Raw genomic sequence first — 15,029 nt, forward strand, 5'->3', positions numbered from 1 at the left:
CCCTTCACTGATTAATTGTGAGCAAGCAGCCAAACTGCAAATCAGGGGTGTGGGCGGGGTTATACACAGATCATCATTCTGCGCACTGCTACATCTACAGCAGTGAAAACGGGGATTCTATCATAACAGCACTCCAGTAAGAGACACATCCCTACAATCAGGCTTTTTTCACTGTATTATGCTGTTCTCAAATTATACAGCATAAACCTACTGAAAGATTCATTTTAACAAAAATATTAGATTGCTTATGACATTTTTTTTTCCTCATATCTTGGCCACATTATTAGATTTTTTTTTATTCTTTAACAGTTCCCTAGAAGAGTCTGTTACTAGCGAGCTGCCGGAATTCAGTATAGTAATGCAGAGTCAAAATTGCTAATTGACTGATAACAAGTTTGCAATAATTGCGCCCTCCTGCTCCCTTGTGGAATATGTGATGCATGGGACATTTTCAATAATTTCCATAGAATTCCAGAATTCGCTGGACCATAATAAAAAGAAATTAAACAGATCAGCTGGCTTTTTAACAATAACTTTATAGACACATCTATTCATGATAAATAGGCCATCATCTACTATATAATCGTCTAATTATGTCTGTCTGTTTGTAACGGAAATCCCGCGTCGCTGATTGGTCGAGCCCGGCCGGCCGCGACCAATCAGCAACAGGCGCAGTCCGGCCACGAATTGGCACGGAATTCGAACGACGCACGCCACCTCTACCGTCGGGAGATCTGCGGCGCTAGCTGCTGATCTCCCGACGGTTGCCACGGGTCATCTCCTGCAGTTGTATTAAGTTCTATGAGCAATAACATTTAATGATAATATATATATTTTACCTGGAAAATCCATTCATTGCCTTATTCTTAAATCTTCATAAATGAACTACATGCATATTCTAGAATACCCTATGCGATAGTATCAGATAATGGGGCGCATGGCTAGCTGGGCAGCGGGTTACACACATTCCTGGACATGTACGTTCATACAACTGGCCATACACAGGCCTGATAATGGATGTATATAGCCAGCGCTGTGCTCTCAATGTCATTACAACTCATTGTTACAGCTTGTCTTTTTATTATGTAATAATATTATCACTGGTAAATTTAATCAGACTATAAAATTGAATTTATGCTATTTGAAGATTTCTCAATGTTGTAAAAAAAACAAACTACACCAGACATTATATTGTTACTGTGGCAGTATATTGCCTAGATGGCACCGATTTAGACGTTTCCACATAGATAAACCGTCTGAAGAAATTCGTAAACTCTCTTGGGAAAGTTTGTAATATGAAACTTGGTGATTTTTAAGCCTCTGCAGAGAGATTTTTGCTAAAGAAAGGAATGTTGTAAAACTGGCGCCCGGTGTTTGCATACTCGTAATTGCTTGTGAAATGCATAACAATATGGAAAATGTAATAGAAAAATAAAGAAAAATGTTCAAAATTCAATAGACAGCTTAAGATATTTATCTATAAGGAAGGGCCTAGCCTACTTGTCTAAAGTTTCAAGGTATGTATCAGTACAGTCTGCTACAGCAGACTTCAAAGGGATTGCTGAAAAGAAGTGTCACTCTATTTCAGTCTATTTCTAAATGTGGTCATCTAGGTGGTCATCCACTCTTAGGGGTTGACCGGTGTTAAGCTACAAATCTGCAGTAACTCTATGTGACTGGCTGCAGACTTGCGAATCCTCACATCACGCGCACTGTGCGCTGTGAGGATTCCCTGATGTCGGCATCGGAAGAAGGCGGTCATGTGACTACAAGTATGTGATTTACATACTTCCAGCCACATTCCAACTAGATGTGTCCTGCCGATTCTCTGGTATTGGAGCAGAGAGCAGCTAGTGCATGACTGTAAGTATGCGATTTGCATACATGTAGTCACATGCAGACTAGAGGCAGGATACAGTCTAGTCGGAATGTGGCAGGAAGTATATGAGTCACATACTTGAGATCACATGACCGCCCGCTCCCGGAGAAACTCACAGTGCACAGTGAGGATTTACAAGTCTGCAATCACATAGAATTACTGCAGACTTGTACATTGAGGCCGAACAACTGCAAAAAAAAAAAAACAGTCTAAATTGTATGTAGTTTGTATTGTGCATACAATGACATGTGAAGTGGAAATTGAAAAGCAGCATGTAGAAGAACTAGGAGGATTGGCAGCGAGACATGCAGGAAGAAGCTTGTGCTTAACAGACTACCTGCTGCCACCTCTGCCAGTCCAAGTCCCCCGCAGAGCTGACTATTCATCCCCCACAGCAGCTGGCTCAGCTGTGATGGATATGGAGACAGTGTGGAGGTATATGGCACAGAGACAGTGAAAGTCTCCATCCTCTGCTACTCACCCCGTAAGGTCTGTGCCTTAATTGTTAGTATCTGCAAAATTCTGTACACGCACGCCTCAATATTGAAACTGCAACAGCAAGAAGGAAAAAAATGTGAACATATGGAAATTACAGAATGACAGACATGGTAATGATAGGCAACTAATGATAAAATGAAAACAAAAAATTAAAACAAATTTGAATTATTCAATATCCAGTATGAGCGCCACTTGCAGAAATCCCCAAATTTACACGCTGCAGTCAATGAGGTTATTGGTTGTCGGAGAAATTTTCTCTCCCATTGATTTCACTAGGGTAAATCATAAAGATCCACTGCTGGCAGATTCCTGTGTAATTGCTGACCAATGATGTCCCAGATGTTCACAATGGGAGATAAGTCTCGAGATGCTGCAGGACATGGTAGCACACTACGGCCATTTCTATAAAGTGTCTGGGGCCATTTATCAAGACGATAACGTCAGGCCACTTATTGCTCGTGCTACTGTGAGCAGACTGTGTGGCTTAAACATGCTACCATGGCCTGTGGCGTCTCCGGATTTTTCTCCCATTGAGCACATGTGGTACATCATTGGTCAGCAAACTGCAATGAGAGCTGCCAGGAGCAAATCTTAATAATTTGCCTCTCAAGTGTGTTCCTACCTTATTTATAGCATTGACAAGGTGTGTAAGTGCGAGGATTTCTGGATGTGGTGCTCATATTTGATACTGCATAAATCAAGATTTTTTTAAAATGTTTCCATTTTTTCATCATTTGCATATGATTAACATGTCTATGGATCCTTTGATTTCCATAATTCCACAACTTTTTCCTTCTTGGTGTTGCAATTTCAATTTGCATTGAAATTGTTGTACTATTCATGACACACTGGGGACCCTGTTGCATCAGTGGGTCTTTAAATGGAATCTGTCACCATCCAATCTGAGAGCATCATGATGCAGAGACCCTAATTCCAGTGATATACCACTTACTTGGCTGCTTGCTGCAGTATTGATAAAATCAGTATTTTATCTGTTGCAGATCTACCAGTTGAATGCTGAGCCTTGTATAATCCTGCCCACACCATTGTTTGACCGTTTTTGGGAGTACACTGTGTATTGGCAGAAATTTGCCAATGAGTGGTGGGAGTGGGGTTAAACATAGTTCATGAATATGAAGAACTACTAGGATGCAGGTTTACTAGTTGTTTAGTGATAATCTTCTGCTCATAAAACCTTGATTTGATCAAAACTACAGCAAGCATCCCTCGAAGAGAAGCATCTCTGGAATCAGGGTCTCTGCCCCTATATTATGGTGCTTTCAGATTAGTTGGCAAAAGCCTGGTGACAGATTCCCTTAATTTTGTACAACTAGGTGGTAAACCTTCAGAATAACGTAATCTGATGGCCAAAATACACCTCATTCTATATATTTTTTTACATTTCTTTTCCCCTGGAAAGGAAGCCATAAATGTTAGGCACAGAGGGAGTCTTGAGCCATGTCCTCTACAGCCACAGAGGTACCTGCTCAGCAGAGACGTCGGTCTCAGCGTCTTGCCCAGGGTAATGTTAGGTGTCTGGTTGCTACTCCAGGCTCAGCTATTGTACCATGCATGAGTCAGCGGCGAGCAGACGCTCCTGGGACTAAGTCCTGCTTTTCTCCTACTGAGCATGCCCATGGGACGAACTCTCATTGGAGGTCAGAGGTCACATGCTCAGGTCCTATTGCAGCTCGGATTGGGCCATCAGGAAGGTCCCGGAAGGCTGCGTCTATAAAAGGATCGCATGGCTGTGCGCTAATATAGAAAAAGATTAGACCATGTGGAGTGAGTGTTGTATGCATGTATGACTGTCTCTGGTGAATGACTCATTATGAAAGCCCTACCCTTGGTACGCATGTGTTGCGTAGCCTAGCCTGCTAACACCCAGGCTGAGGTCCAGTTAGAGGCAGAGTCAGAGACTGGCATCAGCATCCACCGGTGGCTTTGTCTGTACGCTATGGTGCACATAGTCTGCACTCCTCGTGGTCAGCGTTCATTAGGGGCGTCCGCAGGTGCGATGCTGTACGCTCAGTAGGTCTAGAGGGACTCGGACCTCGTGTCCTTGGGGCCGAGTTCTGTGACCACATACTGAGCGCTCTCTTGCCGATTGCTGTGAGTTCTAACAGGCTCCGGCATTTATGTTCCCCAATACTGCGGCTCTGTGACGTAACAGAGTCCGCTCCTGTTCACACCGGGTGACGTTAACCCACGCGGGACCTTCTGTATACCGCTATATACATCCGCCATTACCAAGCAGCAGTTTACCACCTCACACGGTGGACCCCGGGCTGCGAACACACCTTACTATCATTTTATTATTTGGTGCGTTCCGCCAGCCCTGACAATAAATGCAGATAATGTTATCTTTTGTATTTCCAGTATTCCAGATGCTCCAATGAAGTCATTGATCAGTGCTGTAACAGCAGTATGGAAGTGTATGAACAGGTGGACTGCACTGTATACATAGGTGTGTCCTAGAAAGTGGCTGCCATGTTCATTGTCAAGAGTGCAAACCTATACAGGATGCAAACTCAGTTTATGAGGAATTAGATCCTAGTTATACACATATACAAAGGCTAAAACACAGTTCACACACACAATGATGTTTAGTAACGTTTATGTAGCTTATTGTGTACACTAAGTACAGGATGTAATGAGTATCAGAAATAGGAGAAATCATTATTTATTGATGTGGAGTTGGAAAACACAGCACTTAACAGGAATGGGTCATCAGAAAATGACCCATTGTTTAAATCAGGTTTTTGTGCAAAATATATTTTTTAAATTTTGCAATTTTTTTTTCATAACATGATTTTTTTTTTACAAATAAAAGTAGAAATCTTGCAATTTTCACATTGAACACTGGAGCTTTTTAGACCCATACTAGTGTTTCAGAGGATGCACATGTACATTAGGAGCAATGATGCTATATTTTGTATTTTTTTTCTCTAAGGCCATGTTCACATCTTCAATATTTGAGCAGTAATTTACATCAGTATTTATGAGCCAAAACCAGGAGTGGAACAATCAGAGGAAAAGTCTTAACAGAAACCCGTCACCACTTTTATCACCCACTCCTGGTTTTCTCTTACAGATACTGATGTAAAATACTGACCAAATACTGAATGTGTGAACTTGGCCTAAGCCTGTGTATGTAGTGTGTGTGTTAATATACTCACTTACCGCCATCGTCTCCAGTATCCAGCGCCGTTCTGCTTCTCTTCTCAGTGACATCCGCTCTGCAGACTCTCTGTGTCATGTTGCGCTCTGCTTGACCCAGAAGTGTTTTTTATAATATAAGACTATGTCACATGTTATATTTTTTATGCGTTTTTTCCGCATGCAAAACCTGCTTTCTTGGCAGTAAGAAAGTTGCCTAAAAAGAAATCAGGTTTTGCTTAATTTTTGTTGCATTTTTTTTTTGCTGCGTTTTTAGTGAACTTTTTTCCTACGTTTTTGTAAAGGTACATGTGTCTCTTGTGCATGCTGCTAATGTTTAGCGTATAAAAAAAAATCTGATTCTACTTCATCAGGTTTTGGGGCAAAAAACGCAGCAAAAACTGATACTTGTGTTTTTGCAGCATTTTTTGCACCACCCATTGATTTCAATGGGTGAAAAACGCTGGAAAAAAAACGGTGAAAAAAACACTGAAAGAAGTGGCATGCTGCATTTGGCAAAAACCAAGGAAATGCACACTGAGGACAAAAATAAGAAAACAAGCTGTGTTCATGAGATTTCTGAAATCTCATAGACTTTGCTGGTATTGTAAAGCGCAGCTGAAAATTAGCATTATAAAAAGGTGACAAAAACGCAACGTGTGAACATACCCTAAGACTGTGGAGCATTAAAATGAGGGTACAAAGACTCACTGGCGGACATAGACAGATGTCGCCACCATTGCAAAAACAATGTATGAGCCATTTGCAGTCCAGCAGCTCATCAATTCCACCAGTTTTGGTGTTGAAAATGGGCCCCTGTGCAACCAATGATATGTCCACCCCTGCACAGACTTACATTATAAGGCCGGGGTCACACTTGCAAGTGTGATGAGAGAAACTCGCGCGACTCTCTCACATCAATACCCGGGCACTGCCGGCGGCACTCGGGATCGGAGTGTGCGGCTGCATAGAAGTACATGCAGCCGCACACTCCGGTCCCAAGTGCTGGCGGGTATTGATGCGAGACACTCTCGCGAGTTTCTTGCATCACATTCACAAGTGTGACCCCCGGCCTAAAAAGGACCTCCAAACTCACACATAGGGCATAGAGTGATCTGGATGGTCTGAAGAGCGGTGACGTCACTGAGAAGAGGAGCAAAACGACGATGAATCCTGCAGTAGACGAGTGTATTAACATACACACACACTACTCACACATATACACAAGGTTAGTGAACAAAATCCGCATAGCACAAATCTAAACAATAGGCAATTTCCTGGAGACAAGTTCCCTTTAAATAATCCCTTTAAATTTCAATGTGCTGAGTGTGCTGAATTGAGTACACTGAATGAGTGCAATGAAGCCTCCATTCCTAGCAATTAGGACGGGCGTCTCAGGCTCAATAGCAATCTGTCACCAGGACAGTGACGCTGTATGCTGTGAGATGGGGCCAGGCTGCTGGGAACACTTGCAGACATGGCGGCCGATTCCTTCAAGCAGTGGGTTTGTAGTTTCGCAGGCTGTTCCCATCTGCTTAACCTGAAGAATGAAGGCAAGCAGACAACGTGACAAACTCCATTATAATGTTATTCTCATAAATGAAGTATTCAGAACATTCCACCATCACTACAAAAGACACCGCAAGTCATTTTATTTGGCACTGAGGAATCTGCTTTCATCCTTCCAAGAAATCCTCTTACAAACCATCATTATGCTACAACGTCACAGCAGTGTCACCGATCTGTCATCTGATCCAGAATTATACCAAGGCTCCCATACAATGATTCTTCCTGTCACACCTTCAGTGTGTGTTGTCATGGTTACAGCACAATTCAGGAAGCCGTCTAGTGAGCAGCGGTATTATGTGGTCTAGTAAGATGGTCATGGGTATAATAATCCCACTCTTAAAGATGAATATTAGGCTAAAAAAAAACAATTTGATCAGTTGTAGGATGAGAGAATACATGCACAGCTATAAACATGATCAATAACAGCAGCAGCGGCAGGAGTGAAAAAAGATTAGAAGACTGGAAGGATCCCTTAAGTCTATGCTTAGCACTGAAACTAGTGAAAACAAGATAACATGTTGATTTCGGGGGGCCCAACCTTTGTCACGTGAACCAATTGTCAGAATTGGGAACTTATATCCCAGTTAGAATGCAGTGATAGCGCTCATGATTAACTAGCGCTCCATTCCCTCATTATGGGGCTGCCGTGCACTGTGCTCAGCTTTTTCCAGCAGTCCAGTAGACAATGAATGGCGCGGCAGTCAAGCATCTGCAATTGTATTTTGTAATGGGGACAAAAGTTGCCTGTCAGGGATAAAAATTCCCAGATCCATCGATCACTGAGGGTCTCAGCAATGGAACACCCACCGATCAGCAAGTTCTCACCTATCTCTTGGACAACCCCTTTTATAAAACAGTGACACATTTATCAAAACTGTCCAGGACTAAAAAATGCTTTGCTACCCTTGACAACCAATGAGAGCTCAGCTTTCATTTAATTAACTGCTCTGGAAAAATGAAAGCTGCACATTGATTGGTTGCTATGGACAATAAGGCCCGTTTCACTCTTAGAAACTTCTGATAAATGAGGCTTTCGGCCATCTTTTGTCCGCTGTTGGAAAACAAAACAAAATTTATATTTGTGACAGAAAATGTTTTATTTGGCCTTGATATATGGAGTATTTTGAATGAGAGGCCATCTTTCTATTGTAAATAAAGTAGAAAGTTCTAATCTGACTAGGACTTGTGAGATCTATTCAGCACAAATGTTATGGTAACATAAATCCACAAAACTAATTTGATCAAATAGTTTAGATAAGCCTTCCCATTTTGTCACAAAATGAAGTCAGTCTTTCTGTCAAATTGGTAAAAATTCTCCTCAGCTATTATTACAGACCTGTTGACCCTCTGTGTAGTGGTGCAAGAAACAAAAGGGATGTAAAGTATGTGCCCCTAGCAGCACAATGTCACAGATCCTTACAGCACATATCTACCAGGGGGCAGACGTATCATTGGCGTAACGTGTAAGCCCAAGGGGGCGCTCTACCACCCTCAGTGAAGAGGGGCCATATACTGTTCTTGCCACCAGTGAGTGATATGGCCACGTGCATGGACCCTAAAGTTGGCCTTACACTTCATATGGCCGTCGGCCAAAGGCTCTTCCACCTGACAGCTGACCATGGCCGACTCTGCAAAGAGCATGCAGTATATGTTCTCAATAGGGAGATGGGAGTAAATAGCTGCTAGACTCCTCTGCTGGAGGTTTATCTTCACCAAGAACATAATGATTGGGCATGATGAAATATAGCTGCATTCAGAAGAGAGTAGGGAGGCCCCCTGCACATTAGGTGCTCGGTGGTCCTGCCTTAATCAGTGAGTTTGGTTGACATTTATCTGATATGTACGGCCACTTTTAGGTAAGATATTGATGACCAATCTGCCAATTAGCTCTCATCTGCTCTGCTAGCAGCTGGATGTGAATAATGTACAGAGCCAGAACATCACGGTCCGTATACTGTTCAGTGACCACCCAGGGCATTGGCTGATCAGCTTCTAATCAGATGATTTAGAGATAGTCTGCTGTCCCCAAAAGTGGTCACCAAACAGCATATGGAGTCACACTGCTCCTGGTCCATTTTACATCCAGACGTTGCCGGAGCAGATGATCAGTGGGGGTCTCGGGTGAGTTGATGGCTCGGTCAATAATATGTTAGTCCTGGACAACCCCTTTAATCATACAGAAATAGAAAAGCACAACGTAACAAGGCAGTTCTCCACCTGGTTCCTCAGGAGAACAATAGATGGCCCTGGAGCAAATGGAAATATCAAGCTATACATGGTGGAGGTATGATTTGTAACCTATATGGATTATTAATGATGCCTTATTATCAGAGATGCATTGCTGCGCTCTTATTTTAGTAGTAAATAGTCAGCCTTGTGTCATTAAATTCTTTCTAATAGTTATTTTGATGGCACATCATCCTTTTCTTATTCTGTTGTTACTTTTTCAGAGAACACAGTCCTTTAATGAGTAGATAGATTGACATATACAAGGTCACAAGGAGAGGAGGCACTCAGTCACTTTACATTCCACGCCTATCCCTGTGACGAACGTCCATCCTAAAGCAGACAAATCCATTAAAGGCTTCACGCAACTGGACTTCTACATGTCAGTATAACCGTCCTGGTAGTATAACATCCATCTGCAATATCCATCCAGAATCATTTCAGGAACAGGGAGGGACATTGATTACAAAACAGAGTGACATTGATTTCACGTATTTTACACCAACCAATAACCAAAACACTACCTAATACACCAGTATTCGTGGCCTTCACTAGAAATAGTAAATATGTCAACTATGAACAGAAGCCAACAACCGCAAAAGAATGTCAGTAATGGCTGCCTTCTATTAAATGATCCAAGTGGTCTGACCCCCCCTCAGGATATTTATAGGACATGTAGATGGCAGCAGAGGTCACATGCCTGAATCATGCCATTTACTAGGTGCCGGTGACTGGATAACAGCGGTATGGATTGGTTTAATGGTAGCAAGCGATGCCAAATGAGGAGAGGTGACCTGCCATGTAATGAAGACTCCTACACTAAGGTGTGTCCTCGTGGATAAATGCAGCCTTCCCTTCTGTGTATACTCAGGAGGATTAGCAGGGGCACAGTTAACTACAGAAATCGCCAGCTGCCATTAAACTCACTTGTTGCCTTCAGACAGCTCATACAGGCGTCATATGAATGGTTAATTCCATGTACGTGGTGGCAAGCATTGTTCTGCGCCACTATGGTATATGGAGTGGCTTCATATGACAATCATACTAAAGATAGATATTGTAGATAGATGGATAGATAGATAATAGATATATCTGTAGATAGATAAATAGATAGATATTGATAGATAGATGATCTCATATATAAATATATATATATATATATATATATATCTTCTATACAACTTTCAGAGTAATATCTATTTTTAAATAATCTAAAGATTAGAGATGAGTGAATTGATTCGCAGGACCGCGGTCCAGGGTGAAATCACTATTCCGTGACTGACGGATGGGAGTCTTATGATTAGTAGGCCGAGCACGGCGTCATATGTGCATCACACTGCAATAGCGCCATAGCGCTGGACTTACTAATCAGAAGAGGCGCCTGTGATTTCAGCAGGTAAGATGCAGCTTGCAGGGCTCCAGTCCGGCGCACAAGGAATGCGGACATGATTCCATTAATCGAATCACTCATCTGTAGCATAGGTTGTGTGTATATATATACATATATGTATGATAGATACTCTGAAAGCAGTATAAGAGATTATATATCTGTGTGTGTGTGCGTGTGTATATATATATATATATATGTGTGTGTGTGTAAGCTCTACTTTTTATCTTTATGATTTTTTAAATACCTTTCTTCTTTAGATAGATTATGGCTAGGGTCTTCCATCACGCATTTCTAATACCGTTGCAGGTAGTGTGTCCGGCCTCACGCCCGCCGCTGCATGGTTACACCAGGTGTTGTTACAGGTAACATTTCTACAGGCCATTTTCCCAGTCGGATGCCACAGTCCCTTCCCAGGATGTACAGAAAGGCCTCAGCACAGGCACACAATGTCTTCTACATCCTGCTCTCAAGGACACTGCAGCCTTCATCATGGATACAATGTCCTCCTCCTCATATTACTGTACCTGCTGTATCCTTTTGAACCAAAGCAAACCCATTGTATAGGTAGTAGTGAAATACTAGCAGGTACAATGCCCTGATGCTGGCTGTCACATGGAGGGTTAGGACTCACCTTTTTGACCTGATCATCTTTGAGCTCTGTGAAGTAATAGGCCAGGAGCTGGGCAGCTATCATCCTGCAGACTGGCTTTGGCAGAGTCTTGGGCCCCTCTTGTGCTGCGGATTGTCCCCAATGTGGAGGGTGCTGTATAGACAGATAGCAGCTGAGCTCTCCTTCTCACTGCCCTACAAGCTCAGAGATGTAGATGTCTTTTTTTTCTCCTTTCCTCTCCTACAGTGACATGCTAGATCCAACCCACTTCCTGCCCTGGGATTGGCTGTAACATGGTCTTGCTGCATTGAGGGGAGAGCAGCTTGATGATCATCTACAGGGGGCTGCCTGTGTAGGGCTGGGGGGTGAGCCCTGTCCTCTGTGCGCTCCTGGAAATCCAAATTCTTGGGGTTTACAAAAGTCGATTATTTCTCAAGACGGAGACCTCAATAGTGTTCTTTTCTTTCCCGAGAGTGTGCAAGGCTCTGGTGTGATGGTGCTTAAAGGGTGTGCACACAATTACGTGTAGGGGGAAGGGTGTGCAAGACACAGGTCTACATTACACAGGGAGGGAGGATCAGGCTCTTGCACAGTAGAAAAGAGTGAGGAGGTTTCAACTTCTTAAGGGGAGGTCCATATCATCTACTAAATATGTCATTATGGCACGTTCATCACGAACTACTACTGTGATGCCCACCGCCTACTCGCCATCACTTCCTGGGCATGGAACCAAGGGCAAAGGCCTGTTTCACGCTTCAGTCTTTTTGCATCAGTCACAATCAGTCAAAGTGTGAAAAAAACGGATCCAGCAAATTATTTTAAATTCCAAAAGCTGCAGCTTCAACAGATCCGGCGAAAAAACAGATCCGATGCATCAGTTTTTTGCAATCTTCACTGGATCCATTTTTTTCACACTGTGACTGATGCAAAAAGACTGAAGTGTTAGCCGCTAGATTCAGCACTTGTAAAGCCATCAATGCTCTACATCTTCTGTATAAGTAGGGCATCACTAGGACATATGACCCCGATGACATTGAAACATCCAGTAGAGGTCAGGACGTACTGTATTTAGTCTACCGATAACAGGGGAGGGGGGATAATTGCTTAAAAAAAGAAGCCGGCATACCTTATGTATTAGTAAGTAATGGTGGCTTAACGATCTGCGATGACACAGCAACCCTTCCCCCACATATCTTCCAGGCTACCAACATTTTATTCAACATGCCCCAGGTGCCGTAGTAACGCACACTAAATATCAGTAGAGCAGACATAGTAGACCGGATGAAATACCGCATCAGGTTACAAAGCAAAAAATGCACAGACATCAGCAAAAGGCCAGACAGAAAAATGTACCCAAGATGTGATAGAACCGATAGTGGGAAATATACTCAATTTGTAAAAATGAAATGTGTCCAATTGATTATAAATACTTCTTCTCTTTCAGCCTCATAACTAATCGCAAAGAAGGAGCAATGGAGATGAAGAAGCATCTGAATGTGGGTGAAGCATACAGATCTCTCAGCTGCAATTGATGCAGCATTGTCCATATACTGTATCCTAGAGGATATTCAGAAATAGATATTGATGACCTATCTTTATGTAATTGTAGTGACTGCTGTTCCACCTCTGTATACGGTGTAGCTTTGGTAAGTGGTGTAACTTGAGGAATGGGAGTCATTTTGCGGGTGCATCTTGAAGTGAGCTTTGTCATCTCAGTTGCTACATTTGACAAACTCATCTCACTGCTTCGCTCTTCATAAGATGCCAACAAGATAGAAAGTGTGAAAAAAATAAATGCATACAGTATCGAACCATCAGCAGAGCGATGCACATGATTCAATACTGTCAGCATTCATTACTGAGAGATGCTTTTATAAACTGCTAAAATAAAGTAAAGGGAACACTTAAACAACACAATGTAACTCCAAGTCAGTCACACTTCTGTGAAATCAACCTATCCAGTTATGAAGCAACACCGATTATGAATCAATTTCTCCTGCTGTTGTGCAACTGGAACAGACAACAGGTAGAAATGATAGGCAATTAGCAAGTCAACCCCTATAAAGGAGTGGATCTGCATGGGGTCACCACAGACCATTTCTCTGTCCTCATCCTTTTTGGCTGTTGTTTTGGTCACTTTTGCATTTTGTTATTGTTCTTACCCCTAGAGGTACTGTATAGTAGCATGAGGCGGTGTCAGTCACAGAAGTTGCTCAGGTGGTGCAGCTCATCCAGGATGGCACATCAATGCAAGCTGTCGGGAGAAGGGTAGCTCTTTCTGTCAGCACAGTGTCCAGAGCATGGAGCAGATACCAAGAGACGGGCCAGTACACCAGGAGATGTGGAGTGGGCCGTAGGAGGGCAAGAACCCAGCAGGAGGACCACTGCCTCCTCCTTTGCGCAAGGAGGAACAGGAAGAGTAGTGACATAGCCCTGCAAAATGATCTCCAGCAGGCCAATAACATCCATGTGTCTGCTCAAACTGCCAGACACAGGCTTCATCAGGGTAAATGAGGACCCGACGTCCACAAGTGGGTGTTGTGCTTACATCCCAACACCGTGCAGGGCTATTGGCATTTGCCAAAGAACAACAAGATTGGCAGATTCAATTTTGGCGCCCTGTAATCTTCACAGATGAGAGCATGTTCACACTGAGCACATGTGACAGACTTGACATAGTCTGGAGACGCCGTGAAGAATGTTCTGCTACCTGCAACATTCTCCAGTATGACCAGTTTGGCAGTGGGTCAGTAATGGTGCGGGGAGGCATTTCTTTGGAGGGCTGTAAAGCCCTCCTTGTGCTAGCTAGAGGTTCCCTGACTGCTATTAGGTATCAGGATGAGATGCTCAGACCCATTGTGAGACTATATGCAGGTGCAGTGGGCCCTGGGTTCCTTCTGATACATGACAATGCTAGGCCTCATGTGGCTGAAGTGTGTCAGCAGTTCCTGCATGATGAAGGCATTGATGCTATGGACTGGCTTGTCCATTCCCCAGACCTGAATCCAATCGAGCACATTTAGGACATCATTCTTGTACCATCCACCAACCCCATGTTGCACCACAGACTGTCCAGGAGTTGACTGATGCTTTAATCCAGGTCTGGGAGGAGATCTTTCAGGAGAACATCCGCCCCCTCATCAGGAATATGCATGCAATGAATAAAGATTTGCAACTGGAATATCAGTGATATCTAGAATGCGGTATTTTAGTGTTTCCTTTATTTTTTTGAGCAGTGTATTTTTAAATGTTTTGTAACCTTAACTCGGGTTCAGGTCAGAGCTAGGGATTGGGTTAGGGTTAACTTCAGGGTTAGGACTAGGTTTAGGATAGGGTTAGAATATCAACTTTGTTACACAAAATACAAATATATAATCGAAATTTTAGCAAAAAGCAGAAAAAAAATAAAAAACTATAAAATAAAGTAATACACACTGGCGCTTACCACTCAGAAATGAATGTTTGATAGATCTCAGATGCAGCTTGTGAAAAAAAATTAAACTTATTAGCCCTTAAAGGCAAATCCGACGGTATCTTAAATTAAAAAGGAATTCCTATTTATCAATAATAAAACCCCTTCTATACCAATCTTTTATCATATCCCCAAAATACACAAGAGCATTGAAAACCCCCAGGCAGACCGATTATATCTGGCATCAACTGCCTAACCGCGAATTTATCAAACTATGTGGACACGC

General features: G+C 42.7%; 1 protein-coding gene across 1 annotated transcript in view; it reads right to left on the minus strand.

Moving 5' to 3' along the window:
* Positions 1 to 11,809, minus strand: part of LOC141051284 (hexokinase-1) — an 84,632-nt gene extending 72,823 nt beyond the window's left edge. The window contains exon 1 of the mRNA XM_073548165.1: positions 11,353 to 11,809. Coding sequence (XP_073404266.1) covers positions 11,353 to 11,415 — 63 coding nt within the window. The 5' untranslated portion in view covers positions 11,416 to 11,809. The remainder of the gene's footprint in view (positions 1 to 11,352) is intronic.
* Between the last annotated feature and the right edge of the window lie 3,220 nt (positions 11,810 to 15,029).

This window comes from Dendrobates tinctorius, unplaced genomic scaffold (assembly GCF_039654945.1).
Source record: "Dendrobates tinctorius isolate UK_male_01 unplaced genomic scaffold, ASM3965494v1 ptg000156l, whole genome shotgun sequence".
Lineage (NCBI taxonomy): Eukaryota > Metazoa > Chordata > Amphibia > Anura > Dendrobatidae > Dendrobates > Dendrobates tinctorius.